Below are 21,047 nucleotides of genomic sequence, written 5' to 3'. Positions count from 1 at the left end.
TAAATTTCATTGGAACTGATCTAAGAGAGGGATATGTAGCATTGGATGAAGCTTGAATCTCTGGACATTATTTTGTTAATTGTAAGCTTAACAGAGAAAAGCTTGTAACTTTCTGGAAGAGTTTTGCTTCAAGTTTCTTCTCTATTGCACTTTTAGTATGTTAGATAAATCAAAGGTCAGTGTATCAGTCAAGCGTTTTTCAAGGCAGTGTATGACACCTTGATATTAATAACTTAATTTCATTATGTATCTCAGAATGAATGGTAATTGCTATTTAATATAATGTGAAACATGTACTGAGTATTCCCCTTTGCAGGAGCCCTGTAAGGTTGTTGTGTGAAATTTTACGTAATTCTGATTTGGATAATTTTCAGTTGTATGTTTTCTGTATACACATTTATTTCTACAGTGAATTACCTAGTGCATTCAGTTGCAATAGAAAAGATAGGAAATAATCTTGGTAGGTGTACATTAGTTTGTGAATGGAAATAGTTCCATAGACATAGGGCAGTTTAATCCAGATATTAATGAACTTCAGAAGGATTAGAAAGACCACTGGACATAATCTGTGCTGAACTGCAGCAAATAAGCTGCACTTGAGAGAGCTGTCTTTAGGGATTCTGTTGTCAGAAGTCTTTGAGTGCCAGATGGTGAGCAGAACAGCAGCCAATGACTTAACTAAACCTAAATCTGAAGAGCAGAGTCATGAAGAGTAATCCAATGGATTCTTTATAAATTACTTGGATTTAAAGCTGGTAACAGAAATTACCCCCTTAGTTTCATGAAGTCAAGCATATGTCCATAAGCTCATGGAATTTAAACTGGTAAAAACTGTATGGAGAGAAAGTATTCTCAGCTAATTCAAAACCATTGTTCATGATATAGGAGATGCATCACAGATACTTACTGACTTTAGTATCAGTCTTTCAGAAATCAGTTGATGTTCTGGCTGTGGTCTTTTCTTTTTAAAACTGTCTGAAGGGTAAAAAGTTAAAAAATAAACAACACTTTAATAATCAGAGGCCAATTTCTGTTTGTTTTGGTGTTTTTTTTCTTTACTATGAATTTTTGCAATGTTTTTGAATGAAGTTTCTTTTTGGTAACATGGAAGGGTAGAAAAGCCGTCATATCCAGAGGTTTGATTGCATGAAGAATTTTAGTTTGAACTAAGTGAGTTATCCCCTGGGAATCTGGGAATAAAGTAGTTGGCAGTAGCTTGCTTATATTACCTGGAATCTGATGCATTTAATCAACAATCTAGTGAATGTTAATAATATGTATAGTATACTATTTACTGTACAGTTATTTCCATGGCGTTTGTTTACCACATGGTTGAGGTTAAGATGGGTTAGTAATAATGCGGTTACCCATCCGTGTCAGCTCTCTATTACTTGTGCCATGTGTATGATGTCTGGATGCTGTAGCATCTGTGTGGAGGTAGGGAATATCTTTTTCTTTCTGCTCCAGAATTTTCATTTACTGCTTTTTGTGTGATTGCATGGTCCTGTTTTGTTTCTGCCAGTATTATGAGGCTGAAGATCTTTTCTTGTGGAGTCAAAAAAGAGGAGAGAAAAAATATAGTAGGGAAGAAGCGAAGAGAGTCTTTTTGGTTTGGGCAGCATTTGTTCAAAATTGATTTGCCTTCTGATTGGCTTTGCCAACTGGTGAAATTGAATAAATCATGGTATAATTTAAAACTGGTTTTGTTGCAGATCCAGTACCTTACACACATTAATCTTGTTCTGTATTCTGCTTGAGTGTGTTACAATTCTATATAAGGATTTATTTGACAACATTATCTTTTTGTGGTTTCTAATGATACTACTGGGAGTGACTAATTTTATAAAAGTTGACACTGACAGAAACCAGGATGGAAGTCTAGGTTGTACCTACTAGCTAAAGTCCCACCCACACTCAATCTGCTTCTTATCAAATTGAGAATATAATTAACTATACTTACATGTATTGCAACTTACAGCAGTGCATTCAGAATTTTAAGGTACCTTTAACATTTGTGATTAGAGCTGACACCTAAATATACTGAAACTTTTAAAAATATTATGTAAAGGGGAAAAAAGCAAACCACCTGTTTTTCTTTTACTCTCAGGATTATTTACACAAATGAAAAGTATTTTTGGACAATAAAATGTGTTAGAATGCATGCGTATGTCCTCATGTGTATACTATGCTATCATATAAAGACTGCATTTATGATACCCTTGGCTGTCTCATCTGTACTTTCCCTATCAACCTCTGTCCTCTGGGAATTTTTTCAGACATTCCAAACCCTTAAATAGCTTTGAACAGCTGCCTTCAGGAAAAAAAAAGTCATCATAAAAAAGTTTTCTTCTCCACCATCTGTTTTGCATTTTGTATTGTTAAGCCTCACTCTCTTTTGCAATAAAATAAATAAACCAAACAGAAATACCACACTATCCCAAATCTCAGTGATACATATTCTTAATTCTGTCACAGTGATTTTTTAAGAGATGATTCTTTCAAAGGAAAATATAGAAAAGAGAAAAGAAAGAAAAAGAAGAAAAGTTCCTGAGAAGTGTGGCAAATTTGTCTTGCTTTTGCCTTTTCTATGACATGTAATGTGTCTGTCCCTGGTTCTGAGTTCTGAAAGTCTGCGCCTCAAATTCTGACATTTTGTCCTGGGGGCCTGTGTTAGGTAATTTATAGAGGAATTTTTAATTTACGTGTCATTTTCTTACCCCTGAGTTGAATGTTTGGATTCAAGGTAAGAATGATAACTGTGTTCCAAGTTATTTCCTCAAGTTCTAAGAAGAATTTTGATAAAATGAATGGTCTCATTAAGCATTTTTAAAAATTAAGTCTCTTGCAGATTGTGTTGGATGCAGAAAAGCATCTGTATTATGATATTAAAAAAAAAAAAAGTCTTAACTGGCAGTGAGTTGGTCTCAGCCACATAATCTGTTCAGGGCTTTCTGCCCCTAATTAATCCAGTTAAGGGCAGAATCAGCATCCAGTAAGTGTGTCTACTGGCTACACTTGAAAACTTTGACCCTTAAGTAATGGGTTGTTTCCCTCTTGTGTGGAATAGTTGATATGGGCATGTGATTCAATCTTCTTTTTTTTTTTTTTTTTTTTTGGTAGAGATAATATTTATATGCCTGTTCTGTAAAGAAGAATAAACACTACTGCTGTAGTGCTTCCTGCTGTTTTCTTCCACTTACCGCTCATTACTACCACTGCTAGGAAATCTTGAACTGTTTTATAAGTGTGGAAATTAAAGAGAGGAAGTGACTTATCCAAGGCTAGTAAACAAACTGAAACTACTAATAGAGCACTTTATTATTTTTTTTTTGAGTGTGAGCACTTGATAGAATTAACTGAATGAATCCTCAGCCTAACACTATGAACTGTTGTCCTTGCCTCTGTCAATGAGCAAATGCAGGTGTTAGGACACATCATGTTGACAGGAGTTTAAGTCAACATCTGAGACTTTGCGATTGTTTGGTTGTGTTGTAGAAATGCATGTTTAGGATTCTTCTGTTCCTTCTCTGGATTTTTAAATCCATTAAGAATATTCATATAATACAAAATACACATTGAGTATTATTTTGGAAATAAATTATTTATTAGTGCTGGAAAGCAATATATGTTATACATATATGTTTCCCAATTAAAACAAACAAAACAAAACAAAAAAATCCCAAACCCAAACTGAAAGCATTCTAGTTCCATAAAAAAAAAAATAATCTGCATAGCAATTATTTTTTCCTGTTTTTAAGCTGTGTTGATAATTTTTTTTAAGGTAGGCACCTGACAGCACGTTACATGAGATACTGTTGATAGAGAAATTATTAAACAGAATAGATTATTTTTAAGAGTATAAGAGTACCTGTAATGATTGTAGCAAGTTCACAGGTTCAGCGCTTTTCTGTGGGAAATTAATAGAAACAGAGAGGGAATTTGGTAGAGAAGATAACTAGTATCTGAAATTAATTTCCTTGTTTGGACTTTATTAAATTATAATATAACCTCATTACAGATTTTTAAGTAGGGCCAGACTTAGAAATTTCAGGCAGTGCTGTTAGATTTCATATATGTGTAACTCACTTTGCTGTTTAAAATGCTTGAAATATTTCCTTATGTAAGAATGATAATGTCATTCCTTAATTTTTATTATTTATTACTTTAAATCTTATGTTAAAGCACTTTGTTTTAAGGGAGATAGAAACTGCATTGGAATATTAGAATTATGTTTTGTTGGTTTTGTCTCTTTTTTTTTTTTTTTAAGTCTTTTGTCTTTTATGAAGTTTTATTCACTTTATGGAAAGGTAGCTGTAGCAAGCAAAGATTTTCCGTGCATTTGAACACTTGCTGTGAAGACTAGCTTAAAATGATAAAGACACCACAAGTAATTTAAAATGACAATATTTGATCCCTATGTATTTGGAAGAAAAGTCTGGTAGTTTTTTCTTAGCTATCTTGGTATAAATAAGCTTAGATTAATACACTGTATTCTTAGTCCTAGCTGTCATTCTAATTTAGGATAATGTGCTGGATGTAGTATAAAGAGCAATTTTGAAAATTGTCTTGGATCTTTTCTGAAAAAGTGAATATTCACATGTCAGTGGGAGAAATGACTTATTTTGAGAAAATAAATGGAAGTTTAATAGTGGCCTGTTGCTAAACATGGTAGAGGACAACTTTGATAATTTTAGCTGACTTAAAATTCATAGTATCATCAGGACAAAAGGCATTCTGCATAAGTTTTTACTTATGCCAAATACAGTATTCTGATTATTGTGATTTAGTTTATTTTGAAATAAATGACGCTTCCAAATACTAACATTTTAAAATACAATATAGGCCTTTAACTCAAGAAGAAATAGCTCATCGTCGTGAACTTGCAAAACAAAGGCTTGCAGAAAAATTGGCAGCAAATCGAGGAAAGGAGCTATCAGAAAAGGCCCAAAGTGAAAATTCATCTGAAGTAACTGAGAATACTAGTGATACAAAAGGTATGTGATGCTCTGCTATCTATTTTTCTGACAGGACATTTTAATAGTGTCTAGGTGTTGTCATGGGGCTGTGTACCTTAAAAAAAATCATCCACATGCCAGTCCAAACAGTTCAATAGATGGGACTGAGTGAAGACTGAGGCGGCATTTGTAAGAAAGCAGATAGTTCATAAATGCTGTAATAGTGTCATGGATACCTGTTCCTATAGCCTAAGAATGTGCTTGTCTCTGTACTTTGAATCAGTGAAGATAGATGGTGTTTGAAGAAGATGGTCTGCTGTAAAATTAAATAGTTTTCACTCGAAGTATAAAGGTGTGGTGATTGACCTTTGCCCTTGTGTATGGGATGAAAAGACCCAGGTTTGCTTAGCTTACTGCTGGGACCTTCTTATATACTTGTTACTAGCATATTTTATGCCAATATAACTTTAATTCCTTTTATGAGAGTAACTTTTATTTAAAAAAACCTGAACAACAACCAAACAGCCTAATAATAAATTGGTACAAAAACAGTGTATGAGCAACCGTACTGGATTATGAGTTACGATGGTGGGTCTTGGTCTCTTCTCCCAAGTAACAAGGAATAGGACAAGAGGAGACAGCCTCAAGTTGCACAGGGGGAGGTTTAGGTTGGATATTAGGAAAAATTTCTTCACTGAAAGGGTTGTCAAGCATTGGAACAGGCTGCCTAGGGCCGTGGTTGGGTCACCATCTTGGAGGTATATAAAAGAGGTGTAGATCTGGTGCTCTGGAACATGGTTTAGTAGTAGACTTGGCAGTGCTGGGTTAATGGTCAGACTCAGTGATCTTAAAGGTCCTTTCATCCTAAATAAATCTGATTCTTGCCATCTTTTAATGCATCATCAGATGTGATAGGATAATATGTAATTTTTTTTTTTTCTTCAGATGATGAAGCAGAAACTGCTTTTATACTTCATCTATTTTTCTTTCATTGATTAGGTGAAGAGCAACAGCTCACCGGTCAAGCAGAGATCACGACCTCAAACGCAATGAAACAGGAAGCAGAGAACAAGGAGTCTTTCATTGCTTTTGCTAGAGTGTTCAGTGGAGTGGTGCGGAGAGGGCAAAAGATCTTTGTTTTAGGACCAAAATATGATCCTGCTGAGTCTTTGCATAAGGTAAGAGATGACGGTGAACTGTTAGCATGACTTGGTATTTTGAAACACTGATAACTTAACCTTTTGCACATTGCTCACTCAAGAAATTTTAAAAAAAATGTTCAAGTCAAAAATTCCAAAAAGTATCAAAATATTTTAGGTAATTGTGGTAATACCTGATTGTGTCCATAAACTTATTATAAACCTTAACATTTCCAAACAGTTTAAGTGTTGTATTAGCTAACAACAAATGCAGTATTTGCATGCTTTATTTCAAAGAAAACTTGCAAGGGAAAAACCAAAGATTTTTGGGAACAGAAAGGTTCATAATAGTATGAAAAAAATGTTATTAAATGTTTTGAGATTGCGATCATAGATGCTTATTGCTTATAAATTTACTTTAAAACATCTGTTTTATCAATGACAATGATAAGTGAGCTAGTGGTACTGCACACCTAAAAATTACCAAAGAAAGCATTATTTTTTATTTTCTTGGTAACATTTGCTTGTGTGCTACAAGACTAGACTTTTGGAATGGTACAAAAATATTTTCAAGTTTATATTGTTTTTTAATATCTAACTTTTGAAATGAAAATGCTTTGACATGTTTCTTAGCTTTGGAATGCAAGGAGGTTTTAGGGAAGAATTTTTTATCCATATTAAGTGATAAATATCTGACACTGGTTGTTTTACTTTGTATAGCTGTCATCCCAGTGTTCGGCTACAAATGATCTGCCATTAGTACCTCATATGACTAGCTGTACCTTGGAGAATCTCTACTTGCTTATGGGAAGAGAACTTGAAGATCTTGAAGAAGTACCTGCAGGAAATGTTTTGGGTAAGATGTAACTAGTATTTAATCTCCTAGAGCTTGAAGGCTTATATCATCCAAAATACAGTGAGTTTTTTGTGTGTAATTGATAATAAGAAAACTTAAAATAAATCTATGAATGTTTTTAAGTCAGTTGTGCGTGCAAAAAATGAAGGCAGTCTAATTAAACTGTGATTTCTGGGAACTTTGAATTGTGAGAAGGGGAAAGATGCACAAATAGGAGAAAACTAGGGATTACATTAGCTTATTGTCTTCAGGCTGGAGTATTGCCAGGTAAGCATTGCTGCCAGGAATTGCCAACAGCAGTGGTAAGGTCTCATATTTTATAAATTGCAAGGACTATTTGTAATATTTTTTCCAACAGTGGAAATGCTGTAATATGACTTCTCTAGTGATGTGGATAACTAGTTTTATTTATGGGTCTGCTTGAAGTATGGTGCTAAAAATTATTTCTTTTATGGCTGTGGCAAATTTTGCAGTTTCTCCATGGACAAGGTTCTAAGCGATAAGTCGTCCTAATCACTGAGTTATGCTCTTTTGTGCCAGATTCTGAGCTGCTTTACTGTAAATTATGAAAAGCATTCTTTCCTGGTTTTGTCCTTAATTTGTCTTTTTTTATTATCAAAAGCAGTGTTTAGGATTTAGAAAGTGTATTTATTTTAATTTATTAAATTATTTGGTTCTTTATTTCTTTCATTTTGTGAATGAAAATGTACAAACTACAGTAAAATCAAAGGGTGCATTTTTTTTCCTGTCAGGGTTGGATTTGTTAATCTGGGGAGTTAACCATGCTGGTTCCTTTTATCATGGGCCACTGCATAAACAGCTGGTGAATTGGTTTTATTTGGAAGCTTAATATTTTAAAATCCTGAGTTATGCCTTACTTTAGTCTGATGCCCAAGTTGACTGTTTTCAGTGTCAAAATGGATTACTTATATGGTCTGTTTACTTCAAAGAAGAACTGAGTTTGGAAAAACATCCCAGCCAACCCACCCCAAAACACACTGCATTAAAAGTGAAAGGATATTGTCTTCTTGCTTGCCAAATAATAAATATTCCTGGAGCTGCTTTTGCAGAGAAAAGAAAAACAAGTTGTGAGAATTATATTCTGTCTTTAATGGACTAAATCTCAAGAAATGTTTTTGAAGCCAATTAAATCTACCAAAAAGTTGTGAGTAGGCTCTACTGCTAAAAGCTACTCTGCAGTGGGGTCTAGCTTTTCCATAAAGGAAAGTAATTGGAGTAATAGGAAGGTTCTAAATGGTGACACAAAAATTGTCGTATTTAGAATTCATTAGAATTTTAATATCAGAATTGACAGTTGGAGCTCAGGTTATGTTTGGTATTTCATCTCTTTATATCAGTTCATTGTCTAGTCTCTTTACATATTGACAAAATAGAATTATTTTTTTTCCTAGAATATATAATCTCAAGTATATAGATTTGTTGGTGGGCTTTTTTTTAATTCATTGTAGTTTTAAAGAATTTTTAAAACTAAAAGCCCTAAATACCTTCTTCCTTTTTTTTCTCCCACTTCCCTGTAAAGCTGCATTGTTAATTTACATAAATGCAATCAACACCTTTACTGATTTGGTGATGATTTACCACACTCAGCAAAAAATGCAGTACCTTTGTATGAAAGGAACGTGTAAACAATGGTGATGCAAGACTTTTATTATTCCAGTTAATAACAATGATTTCTGTTTTAAAGGCCGTTTGTCTTCCAGCTTTAAAGCATACAGCAGTGATTTCTCTCCAGCCATATAAGGAAATTGCTTTTGTATTATCTAGTGAATTAAGGAAGCTTTTCTGAAAGCTCTGTAGTTTTACTCTGTACAGTTAAATTATTGCCATAAGGAATACACAGTTAATCATGACTGCATATTTCCATTTTAAAACTAGTGGTATAGGGTTTTTTCAGACCTTTTTTATTCAGGGTTTGGGGGTTTATTGCTATAGATTGTTTCTGACGAGGAAGAATTTGCTTGGTCCTAGTGAGCAGCCTTTTTATTCTTTTTACTGGTTTAATGATCAAAGACATGGCTTGATACAGGTTGTTTTACTGAAGATGAAAAGCTTTCATCTCTTATTCCTTGTATTCAATTACTATTTCCTTAAAATACTAATGTCCTTTTAATTGCTAAAAATATGAGAAACTTGTAACAAAGTATTTTAAGAGGAAAAGATAATGAAGCATACTCTATTTGAACTATAAAGCTGTCACACAAGCAGAATTCAAGAACATCCAGCTGAAAAGCAATACTATGCCCCTATCTAATATGCATAGCCATTCTGGCAAGCTTTGGGAAGTTATTTTCTGCTATTATTCTGAGTTCCTGGAAGTTAGAAGAGACAAACTGCTTTGCATTAGTTAATTTGTATTGCAAGTTTGCAGCTCACATGTTTTGTCAAAAGTATTTGTAAAAAAGGTTTAAGCACTATGTCATTTTCAAATAATGGGGCAAAAGCAAAATACTGCCTCCTTCCATATAGCTGTTTGTAATTCACAATTTTTCTTCTTTACAATCTCTGCAACTGCTATACATTTTTTTGCAGTCCTTGAGTGGGAGGTGCGGTGTGATTTAAAACAAATGAAAAAGTTCCAGAGGACCAAGGATAAAAAAAGTCTTTGTAATAAATCTTCTTTTAAAATTTATTTGTTGGAATATTCTATGAAAAGAGTAAAATTTTTGTCTCTGACAAAAACACCTGGTTTGTATAATTTGTAATTTAGAAGCACTATTGATTTCTCCACTCTGAGAACTAAAAAGGAGTATGTGAGCAAAACGCCCTCTGAAGAGAGAGTACTGTCTTATTTTTCACTTCCCACCCCCACTGCTCTTCTGTAGAGGTCCTGTGCCAGCAGACAGGAAAGTATACTTGTTAACTGGTACTACTGGGTTCTACTTTGTACTGCTTTCAATGAACAGAGACCTTGCAGGAGGAGAATTTAGTTACTGGAGCAAAGATAAGGTTATACGAGACTAGATATGTGCCCTGGGTTCCAAATGGCAGTTGTGTTTAGTTGACACTGCTGAATGAAAAACATGAGTCATTGGAATGGGCCATGAAAAGTATCTTGAGGTTTAATTTGGAAAAATGACAAGTACTGATCAAAAAATAAAACGTGTTCTCGATGCTTCTTTTCAAGAATAGCTTATTTTTCTGTATCATGTCACAGGCCTTTTGCATGGTATGCAATTGCTGAATTTGAACCTGCCTGTGGTCATCAAGGCTGAGAGTCCTGGGAGTGGGAGCCTTACCTTGCACATGGCCCACCTACTTGTCCTTATTGCAGTACTAGCCTTCTCTGTATTACTTTGTCCTGTCTTAAGGTCCATACAAACTGCACCAGCTTCGCTCGTCTTGCAGTTGGGCAGATGCCTTATTAACAGAACCAGTGTTACCTGCTTTGTAAATTCTAACTAGGTACATTGAAATCATACTCAAATTCCAAATATAAGAGTACTTTGTGCTTGCAAACTTTAAGTGTGACAATTATGTATGTCATCGAAATCTGTATCTCAGGATCAGTTGATGTATTTTGATTCCAAGACGTCTGGGGCATGTTTTTGAAAACCACCTGAATATCCATTGAAAAGAAAACCTTGTATCATAGACCTTCGACACGTGTCTGTGTGCTGTTTTGAAAATACTGTCCTTCTCTGTGTCTTTAAGGAGAGAAGCAGTAGTTGACTATTAAATGCCGAAGACTGTTTGACTGATATATCATTGCGTGTTCTTAGTGACACTATAATTAATACTGACCTGTGTTTGCATAATTTAGTGCTATGCAAATAGCAAGGTATTGTAATTGCCCCACTCTCTTCAAAGGTTTGTCTTTTTTGTTATGCCAAAAATGTGTCAGAGAGAGGAGCTTGTTACAGATAATCATGTGGCTATCCAGGTGTGTTTAGCTTCTTCAAGTTTGAGTATTATATAGAAGTTCAGGTTCTTGCTGGGACATTCCCCCTTCTGGTACAGGGAACATCTATGGTACTGGAGGTTCCTGTTGCCATGCAAGCATCTTCTCCAGGTGTGTTGGATTTGACAGGAGGTGAAGCCCTGGCTATAGCATGAAATCCGTTGTTCTCTCATTTGGTTATCATAGCTCTTCCTACTAGTGCTTAGTTTGTTTTATGAAAAGGAAGACTATGTACAGTCACAAGATGTTAATTGATTTGATTTGGATGTTCTATGTCAGTTCTTCTGTTTGCCATGTAGTGTTAGGTATCGTTTAACAAACTGTAGAGACTGTTAATGCAGGTACACAAAAAATTTAACACTAACACAAACAATTTCTCTTTTCAATTTTTTTGTTTTTTTGTAATGAAGGGTTGGGGAAACAGTGTTTATTATGTCATTGCATGAATAAAAAAAATTCCTGCTTTACCAAGAGGGAAAACAATAACTTACATTGAAGCAGTGTTAAAAGTTCCAGAAAGGAGTTTATTTCAGGCAAGTTTTAAATTATTTCAGTTATGTTTCTATGTTAAGACTATTTTGTCTAAGTCGAGACTACCTCTGTCACACCAGTGTTTTGAAGCATTAATAAGTCTGTGTTCTGGGGAATGCAAATGGAAGTGGGGATGGTTGATTTGCTTGTTTCCATGCAAGAATATCTCTCTCTTTATATATATATAAATATATCATTTTTTCCCCTTAGGTATTTATTAATTTACTTAAACCAGGCGAAAGAAAAGTACAAATACAGGGAAAGTGTAATTCTGTAACACTTGTTCTGATATTTTTTGTGGTTGAAGATGATAAAAAGGCTTTGGTGGGTGATCCCCAAAGTGACAAAGGAAAAATGACAAGGCAGTATGTGAGGAAAAAGTAATTTGGGCTCATAAGTAGAGATTACGCAAGTGCATGCCCTCCAGATGCACGTAATAGCTTTCTCCCTCTGCCCTTTTTGTTATTTTTCTTGTTCTATGCAAAAAAAAAGAGGGGTTTTGGTAATGAAAACAGTTGCTGGAGGTAGTGTAAAATTGTCAAAAAGGAGGAGTGTTTTTTGGTGATGATATCATGCACAGATGAAAGGCCCTGGATTCCCATACTGGGTATTGATTCTTATTTCCATGTAATTTAAGCAAACACTGGTGTAAAACCCAAGGAACATGTTCCTGAAAACACTGGTTTAGGTACTTGTGTAAGTAGAAGCATGTTCAGATACTTGTATAAGTGAATAATGTTGTGGGTTTTTTTTAAACTTGGCTCAGTGTCATGTTTTTCTGAGTAAATAATTGAAGTATCGTCAGGTGGTATGTTTTTGTTAATTGGAATGGAATTGATCTCAAAGCATGTTGCGCATGCACATTCAGAATAACATGCATCTTCTAATTGACATACATACTGCTTTTTATCCACAAGTACCACAACAATAGTCTTGTGTTTGCTAGGTACAAACCCCAGATTTTTTAGAGCTGCCTGTATGACTATTTAAATGCCTTTTGTGTTTTGCTGAATACTGTTAAAAGCAAAGCCTTCCCCTTACCACTGGATTTGTAGTGCTTTAGTGTAATTCTCATAGGAGGCTAGATGATTTCCTGAATGTTTTCAAATGCAGTTAGCTATGTGAATATCAAGTGTTCTACCAAATTAAGAGCATTTGTTTCTTTAACTCACCAAATGATTATGTTAAAAGCAAGAATCTAGAAGTCACTCCTGTTGCCAGCTCACCATGAACTGATTTCCTACATGACAGACTGCAGTGTACCTTGGTTTTTCCATTTCTAAAATGCTTGTTTTCCCATTCGATGTTCTTTCATGTTTTAATTATTTGTAAAGCACATACAGGATTCTTGACATGTAAACAATATGACATGGGAAATGTAGGTGATTACGGATTTGTGGTTCTGGATTATTTTTTACCTTTCTAAAGAAAGGTGCTATATAGCTGCGGTTAGTGCGAGATGCTGGTATGAAGCAGTATAGCTAACCTCATTACAAGGTGTCTAACAAGCATTTTATTCCTTTAGGACTTCATTGAACAATTTAGAAGCTTTTAATAAGCAGCCTCTGTTAAGAGCAAAGAGCAGCTGCAAGCAGCGATGCCATTTTAAAGGCCCAGAATGCCTTTCTAGGACTGATGCCAACTAGCAAGCATTACCACCTTCTGTGAGAGCCCTAGGAACAGTCCTGCTGTTGCACCAGCCTTTCATTTCTGTGCAAACATTTGGTGGGCTAATTTCACTCTCTGAATCAGTTATGTGATTTTTTTTAAAAAAATAAAAATAAAATAGCCAGCTTGAAGTGATTCCAGCTGCATGGGCCGTCTTCTCTCAGCATACTATGATTAGTGAACACAGGAGGGCAGTCTTTCTCAAGAATGTTACTGAGATTAGGTGAAAATAGTGAATGAAACAAAGAAAAACCTTTGTCTTCAGTTTTGGAATACTTACAGTTTTTATCGCTAAATGCCATCTTATAACTCCAATAAAATAACCTTGCATTTTTAACTAGTTTATAGCAATCCAGCGTTATTTAGGAAAACTTATATAATTGATTGGATTTTGTTATTGAATGACATTTTATTTCTGTGAAATGTTGAGTTTACCTGACGTCATTGTATTGATATTAATTTCCTACCCAGTTAATATTTTATGAATAGTTAAATTGTTGAAAAATACTAAATATGTTCAAGTTTCTTTGAGCTGAAGACAGAATAGTGAATCTGTTTGGCCTCTCTCAGTGCTGGAAACTTGAAACCATTTTCTTAACTCTATTTTTGCTGTAGTAGACTTAATCCCTTTGCAGTTATTGCTCTTTGCTGTGCGTTTTTCCAACAAGCGGGCTGAGTAATTAGTGTTGCTTATTGGGCAATGTCACATAGCATGACGCGAAGCTGATGAACTAGCATCAAATGGAATAGGAGTGTATTTTGCTGATCATCTGATAAGTTCCTTTACCCTGTTTGCCTTACCATTTCTGCTGTTTGCTTTGTGTTTCCATTTCAGGGGATTTGACTTGACAAACTTTATTGTAAAATAAATAAGTGATTCATTACCTTATTTTCAAATCAATTTCAGCATTATCACTGGAAAGAATATGATGTCTTAGGTCAGAGGTATAGCACTGACATGTGTCTTTATTGACCCAGCTAAGGGTTTTTGGGGGAGACTGCTTTGAATGGTTAGTACTTTCCTTATGAAGCCTTTTATAGGTTGGGTGTTATTTTCTAAAATTTATATTGAAGAATTTAAATTGCTTTTTGAGTAGCTATATTTTTTTTCTATTTTTCTGACTGTAGCTTCTTAAGACGATAAAAGGAACTCATAAGTGTAGTAATTCTTTCTGAGTAAAAACACTTCTAAATTATCTAGTGCTTCTGGAATATTCTCTGCTCTAATATTTAGGAGTTATATTTATTACGAGATCTTAAAAATGTGTGTAGTCCTGCCACTGGAATACAAGGGTTTTTTAAAATGTATTTTAAAATTGAACTGTCTAAAACTATTTAAGCTAAACTCATAATACATTTATCTAGCCAAAAATACCTTTAGGTTTGCTCTTGACCACTGTTGGATTATAATCTCAAAAAAATCAAAGACTTATGTTTTTTGAGGAAAGGAGGGAATGCAATGAAATGTTCTGTATCAGTTTTAAACCAACTTGTAATTATTATAAACTGTAAAATGTGAGCTTTCACATAATTGAAAATTAGATTTCTAAATAATCTTCCAAATATGAGGCAAGCACTCCTTGGTTTTTTGGGGGTTGTATGCAGTCAGATACTTGCTGATGATTGATGTTTCCCAAATAGTACCAGAAGGAAAACTGCCCAGACTTGTTGGTGTTCATTGTTGCTACTTATGTGCCTGCAGGCAGCAGTGGGACTAACAAGAATCAAGACAATTTCCTACCATTGCTGCTTGAAGAAACTCACAACACAGCAGCAGGCACATACTTTGCAGTTACTTAATAGAAAAGATCTAGAAATAGACTGGAAAGTGTTTTTGAGGTACAGGCAATTGTCTGTTTATCACCTCTGTGTTTGCTTCAGAAAAAAGTGGTTTTTGGCCTTACGACTTCAAATTTATTAAATGCTTATTATTACTTTAATATATATTGATCAGAATTCAGGGCCAGTGTTAAGGAGACTCCTTTTCCATGAGTAAGGGTGGAGAATTGACTTACATAGTTACTGCCCCTGGGGAGATGTTACTCAGCGTTTCAATAGCTAACTGCTTGTGGATTTAGGTCCCAGATACTAGCTGGCTTTTCTGCAGTATTTCCACATCTTCTGTGTGAGTACTTGGGTGTGATTTTTGAAGTCTCTTTAAAATAAGAAAACAGGTATTTCCCCCAGTATTTCAGAGTTACTTCTTTAGTTGGCATCAATGTGTTATTTTTAGTCTCCCTCTACGAAACTGAGTATGTCCATGTGTAAATAAAGGGAGAACAGTTATCTGCAGAAATAGCCATGTTTATTACTTGGCTAATGAACTTCTTTTTTTCCAATACTGTAAGAGAAGAGTGTTAAAGTAGTTAGCTTCACTGATGTAAAGTGGTAATAGAAGTCTTAAGGTGAAGTTTTGAGATGATGGGCTGAGCTCACATCCGTAATACTGCGTTTGGGATTTTTTCCAGCATACTGATATACATCACTGATGATTTGGGGAAATTACCTCACGTTTTCATTTGAAGAGCCTGAAAACTATATCCTCTCTCAATCTGCTTATAAAAATTACTTGGAGCATGCTTTTGTCTTTGGTGTTTTGTAGTTTTTTTAAGCCAGTATCCTCTTTAAAACTAGAATGTCAGTATAGTTCAGTAGGTGGCAATTTATAGTATAGCCACATGCTCTCTCCTTTCATACTGTGTGGTTCTGATGGGAACCATCTGACCTGCCTTGATTGGTTGAAGATCTCCGAAGAGATTTTGGTATCCACCACTAAATGAAGTTCTATGGTAGATGAACCACCATGACTTCAATTTTATACTCTTAAGTTGTTAGAATTCAGTTTCTAAGAGTATCCTGCCCATTAGTGCCACTGTGTGAAAGTAGCAAGTACGAAATACTTCTTGTATGAAGAAGTTGGAAACATCAGTTCAGGGATGAACTTGAACACTAGGGCACTAAAGTAAATGGCTGAGAGATTCGGCAAGCGTGCTTAATTTGTGTAGTTATTGTGTAAGGTTCGGTTTTCAACCGAGGTGTAAATTACCTGATTAACAAGAATCTGTATTTAGACAATATAATTGAACCTTTTATCCCTCTGTACAAAATGCTCTTAGGCTTGTTTTCCTAGTTCTGATTTAAACATGCTGGCGAATTCCCTTTGCAGAAGTACTTTGCTGTAGAACTCAAAACTTTCAGAAAACTGTTTTAAAGGAACATTTCCTTTGTTTAATGTGGCTATGGGTTTTCCAAAATTTAAACTGAGAACACGCAGTGTCATTTCAGGAATAGGTACAAAATAATCACTTTAAGCACAAATGAGTTTGAAAATATATGCCTTATTACATGTAAATTCATGTATAGCAATTCAGATGTAAAAAAGACAGCATAAATCAAATCTGTTTAGGAATGTGTGCAATTACCAAAGCAGAAAAGAAGTTTTATTCTTAAAGGATTTCAAGTTTTGCAGTGTTATTTATAGAAAATATATCTCAAGCTACATACAAATGATGTATTTGAATCAGATAGTGACATTTTTTTAAAAGAAGTGTGTACTTTTAATCAGCTGGTTATTCCGTTTGCTGTTCTGGTCAGTTAAACTTCAATTTCTATCAGATGAATTAATCTTTTTGGCTTAATTGCAAAGGTAGTCAATTAATGTACTAAAGGTAGTTGTAAAATATAGATATTTGTCATATTATGAAGTCATAGTATACTGTGGGACAAATAACTAAATAAAAAGCTAGAATGCAGCCTCACAGGTTTTATTTAGGCTAGACTTAAGTGTAGAATTGCATTGACATTGAACAGTGTAAAAACTTACATTAAATCATTAAATTGCCTGTTTGGATAATCTTTGCTTCCTGTATCTTGGAGGTATATTTTACATGTGTGCACCTCCGTTCCTAATGCAGCTTCCAGTTGCCAGGCTTTGTATACAGTGCTGCTTCTTTATCCTTTTGCAGACTCAATCAGGACAATGTACTTTTCCCAATACATCCTTAAATAATACAAACTACCTGCCTAGATAATCGTATTAATGATACAAAATATATCTTCCTTTTTTTTTATGTTTCACAGTGCTGAAACATACTATGTGCAAGTTCAGTGTGCAGAAGAAACTTAGGACTAGCAATTACAGCTTAGTTGTCTCAAAATGTTATCCTCTCTGAGCCCTGTAGGAGGCAGCGAGTGAGTGGTGTATGAAAGTTTTCTGTAGGCAGAGTAGGTTTTGTTGGTTAAACGTAGTTTGTCACTATTTTTGCATAGTTCTTGACTTCTGAGTAATTTCTCTTAAATCTTACTTTCTTCAGATTTAGTGCACAAGAAAGTTGTTCTCTGTATAGGTGGGTTATGGTAATGGGAAATTTACAATTCTCTTGAATTTGTTACGTGTTCTTTTCCAAGGTATATACAAACTTGAAACTCCTTTACATGTCTTTGACTGAGTAAGTCTTTTTCCCATTTTTATACTTCAAAAATCTTGTGAACAAAACAGTTTTAAGGAAAACATTGGTGGTTTCAGTTTCTCATGACATATGCACTGTCTGATTAAGATTGTGCTTGAAGTTGAATGTAAAATGATCTCAATATTCAGAGCATCTGAATGACGATGATGATAATGATGATTCCTTGACAAATTAGGTTAGTTAGAGAATTGTCATGTAATTTTCCCATATGTTATTTTACGAGAAATGGAAATAGGAACCAGGTAACTTGTTTTATCCTTTAAAATGTTTTCTTATTCCTATTTAATCTGAAGCCAAAGGGCAGTTTTTGTCATACAATATAAAAATATGTAGCTATTTCAGTTTTGGGTGAAGGTCTCGCATGGATTCACAGCACTGTCAGTGTAGTGAAAACTTTGTATTATGTTTTTTAATGTGCATTTCTTCATGTAGAAAATCTACAAATGTTTTGACTCTAAATTAAATTAATCTCATGGAGTATTCTGAAAGCCAAAAATCTGCAATCAGCGTGGTGCCTACTTCTTAGCTTAACTTGAAAATAATGTACTGGTTTCAGAGGCAGTGTAGTGTTAAGTAAAGCCACTGTCATGAAAACATCTTGTTTAGCTTTTTTTTTTTTCCCTCTCTGATACTTTCTTTGTCCTGAGAAATGCTATTGTTTCTATGAAAAAGAGATGGGAAAATTCTCCTTTCTGAATTTTGCTTCAGCTTTCATAGCTACACTAATTGCACAGAGTAATAGCCAGGCTGTAGAAATTAGGCTGGAACTTCCTCTGCTGTCTTTGGAGTGTTAACATGGCTCTGAAATCTACCCTTTTTCCCCTGAGCTCCCTATCCCAAGTCATGGTATTAACCTCCTGTTTTGTCTTTGGATTCCACCTTTGTCTCAGCCTTTCCATCTGTTTCTCTACCTCAGCTTTTTATTTTGATTACCTTAATGATCTCATGTCAATAAAGTAAGACTATATGAGAATATTTTAGTGAACCACAACCTAAGCAAATGCAAAAGCTCTTCTAACGGTCGTTGTTTATGCAATATAAACCACTAATCCATGTGGGCAATATATTTGAATGTGTTTTAAATTCCTGCTGGAGCACTTCCTAATCTTAGCCAGGCCTCCTGTGTAACAGAGAGAGGAGCAGGATACACACTTTCGCACCCACATGTGAAGAAGTGTTTGTCTTATTGTGTAGTAGACCTAGTGCCTGTAATACACAGCGTTCTTGCAATAACTACCATCTGGGGTTGTGAAATGCCTTGACTTCTACATTCAAACTAGCCACAAAAGCCTTTTATTACTTTGTATGTTTCTCTTTTGCGTCCATTGTCTTGTTGTTACCAAAATTTCTTCAAGGAGTTCAGAAGAAGCAGGGAGGGGGTTGCTGTGAGGGCATGGGAGTCTGAGCAAGGAAGACCCGTTTGGAATCAATCAGCACACAACCCCAGCGAACATGAACATGGCTGTGGAGAATCAAAATCCTCTGTAACAAATGGAGAGGTTACAAAGTCAAGAGGTTGTTAATAAAGGCGATGTTTTAGTGAGTTATTTTCTAAATATTTTCCCGAAATGTGGATGTCGTTTCATGCTTCGCCTTAAATTGCAGAAGCGTTGTGAGGGTTGTGTAGCCTGTATCAGGGTGTGAGTCATTAAGTTGGCTTTGGCTGGCTGGTGAGCTGTGGGGGGGGGGAGTTGAGGCAGGGCTATATTTAGGAGTATCAACTGATGTCAAACTGTGGAGCGCTGCTAAACAACAGTGTTAAAGGGGCAGCACTGGAGAGTTTAGGCTCAGAGTTTAAACTGTGTGTAGTGGTTTATCTTTTAGCAAATAATTGGAAAAGCTGATATTTACTAGAAATTGTGCTGATATTTACTAGAAATACTCTTGTGCAGAGGTTGCAAGCCAAGCAGTCCTAGTTTCAACTCCCTTTGTACTTATCTAGTAATAGTTATTCTAATTTAATTGTCAAAACAATATGAATTGAAAATAGCAGGCATAGATAAAACTTTTGAGTTTCACCTTACATGTTTCAGAATCTGAATTCATAAGAATGTATTTATAAAGTATTGTTAAATTCCAGTTATAGGTAGGTAAGGGTGATGTTTGAGGGGCTGGTACCATTGAGTTTTTGTCTTAAGATGCAGAACAGATGCTGGTGTCACTTGATTGTAATAACTGGAACCAAATTTAGGTGCCTTTTTGCATCTAATTAAGACTAAAAGAACTATGGCTTTTCTCTGACCTTTCCTGTTCCCTACTACCTAATTCTCTCCAGTGAGGTCTCTTATGTACTTGGGCAAAATTCAAGCCAGGGATTTTAAAAAAATGAGAGGCTCCATTTTCCAAGGCTGCTTCTCTGTCATGACTGTCATAGACTCCAGCTAATGTTTTTTGTGGGGTTTTGCGTTTGGTAACCTTCCTTTGTGCTGGCATGTTTTACTAGATAGTTCACCTAATTTGGTAGTGAGTGTTTCATATTGTCGTCTTTGTTTCTGGCCCTGTCTGTGTGGAGACAGTGAGGTTGCAGTAGGAAAATTGCAATGAATTTAAGGACCCCAGCTGAGATGAGTCAAAGCTTTTCCTTACAGAATGAAGATTATTTCTGTCATCCTAATGAATTTGAAGCAGGCAGGTTTTGCACAGGCACTTGATGTTGGTTTAAGCACACTATTATTGACTTGAATGTAGGGAGACCTGAGCCAAGACAATGTACTGGTGTGGAGATGGAAAAACCACACTTGGAATGTATGAATTATACAGTTGTTTAAGTTAATGTATGGGAGATTAGTCAGTTTATCTATTACTGTCGTTTTAAACTTCAGTGGCTAAAGTATCATCGTTGCCAACTTCGACAGAAGTCTGTTTCGGTGACTGATTGGATTTCTGAAACATAATATTGAGCATCAATTACTCATTTAAATACTTGGTGGTTTCCAGGTGTCTTATGTTAAGATTCGTACAAATCGTGCTTTATGCACTATCAAAGTATTGGGTCAGCAACTGCGAGTTGCATGACTGTGAGCCCATTAATCTAAATGAAAATGTGAACCTGCTGGTAGTTCTTGTTACATCAGTTATTGCACTTACACGTCAGCAAAGATATTCAACCCAATTCCCTCCCCCCGTGTTTAGTCTGCTGGAGCTGTTGAGGACAAGGAAGTTGAAAGCACACGTGATGAATTCTAAAGACAGCCTACGTGGTTCATTGACGCAAAGAGCTGTGTGTTGAGAAGCTTTCCAAAGGGGACCTAAAATCTTTGGAATCCTGGTGGTTACATTTTTCAGAGCTTTTCCACAAAAGACTAATTGTTTTGTGATGTTCAAAAAGCAAGTTCTCTGAGCGGTGGTGCTAACAAAGCCTGGATTCCTGTGGACTGGTGTCCTTAAAATCTCTCAGCTTCCCTCTAAGCTACGCCTATCCCGCCGTGGTGCGTGTCCCCAGTTGGCCAGCCAGGATGCGCATGCTGGTTGCTGGGCAGCTGCTTCCAAGCAGGACATATAATGATTGTG

At 35.4% G+C, this 21,047-nt stretch overlaps 1 protein-coding gene across 2 annotated transcripts in view; it reads left to right on the top strand.

The window, feature by feature from the left end:
* The window catches only part of EFL1 (elongation factor like GTPase 1), an 81,125-nt gene that overhangs the window by 19,253 nt on the left and 40,825 nt on the right, over nucleotides 1–21,047 (top strand). For both annotated transcript variants that reach the window (XM_040601449.1, XM_040601448.1), the window contains 3 exons: nucleotides 4,843–4,994; nucleotides 5,955–6,133; nucleotides 6,815–6,950. In XM_040601449.1, coding sequence (XP_040457383.1) covers nucleotides 4,843–4,994; nucleotides 5,955–6,133; nucleotides 6,815–6,950 — 467 coding nt within the window. The remainder of the gene's footprint in view (nucleotides 1–4,842; nucleotides 4,995–5,954; nucleotides 6,134–6,814; nucleotides 6,951–21,047) is intronic.

This window comes from Falco naumanni, chromosome 7, assembly GCF_017639655.2.
Source record: "Falco naumanni isolate bFalNau1 chromosome 7, bFalNau1.pat, whole genome shotgun sequence".
Taxonomy (NCBI): domain Eukaryota; kingdom Metazoa; phylum Chordata; class Aves; order Falconiformes; family Falconidae; genus Falco; species Falco naumanni.
Note: the sequence above shows the minus strand (reverse complement) of the source record. Positions and strands in the feature narration are given on the sequence as shown.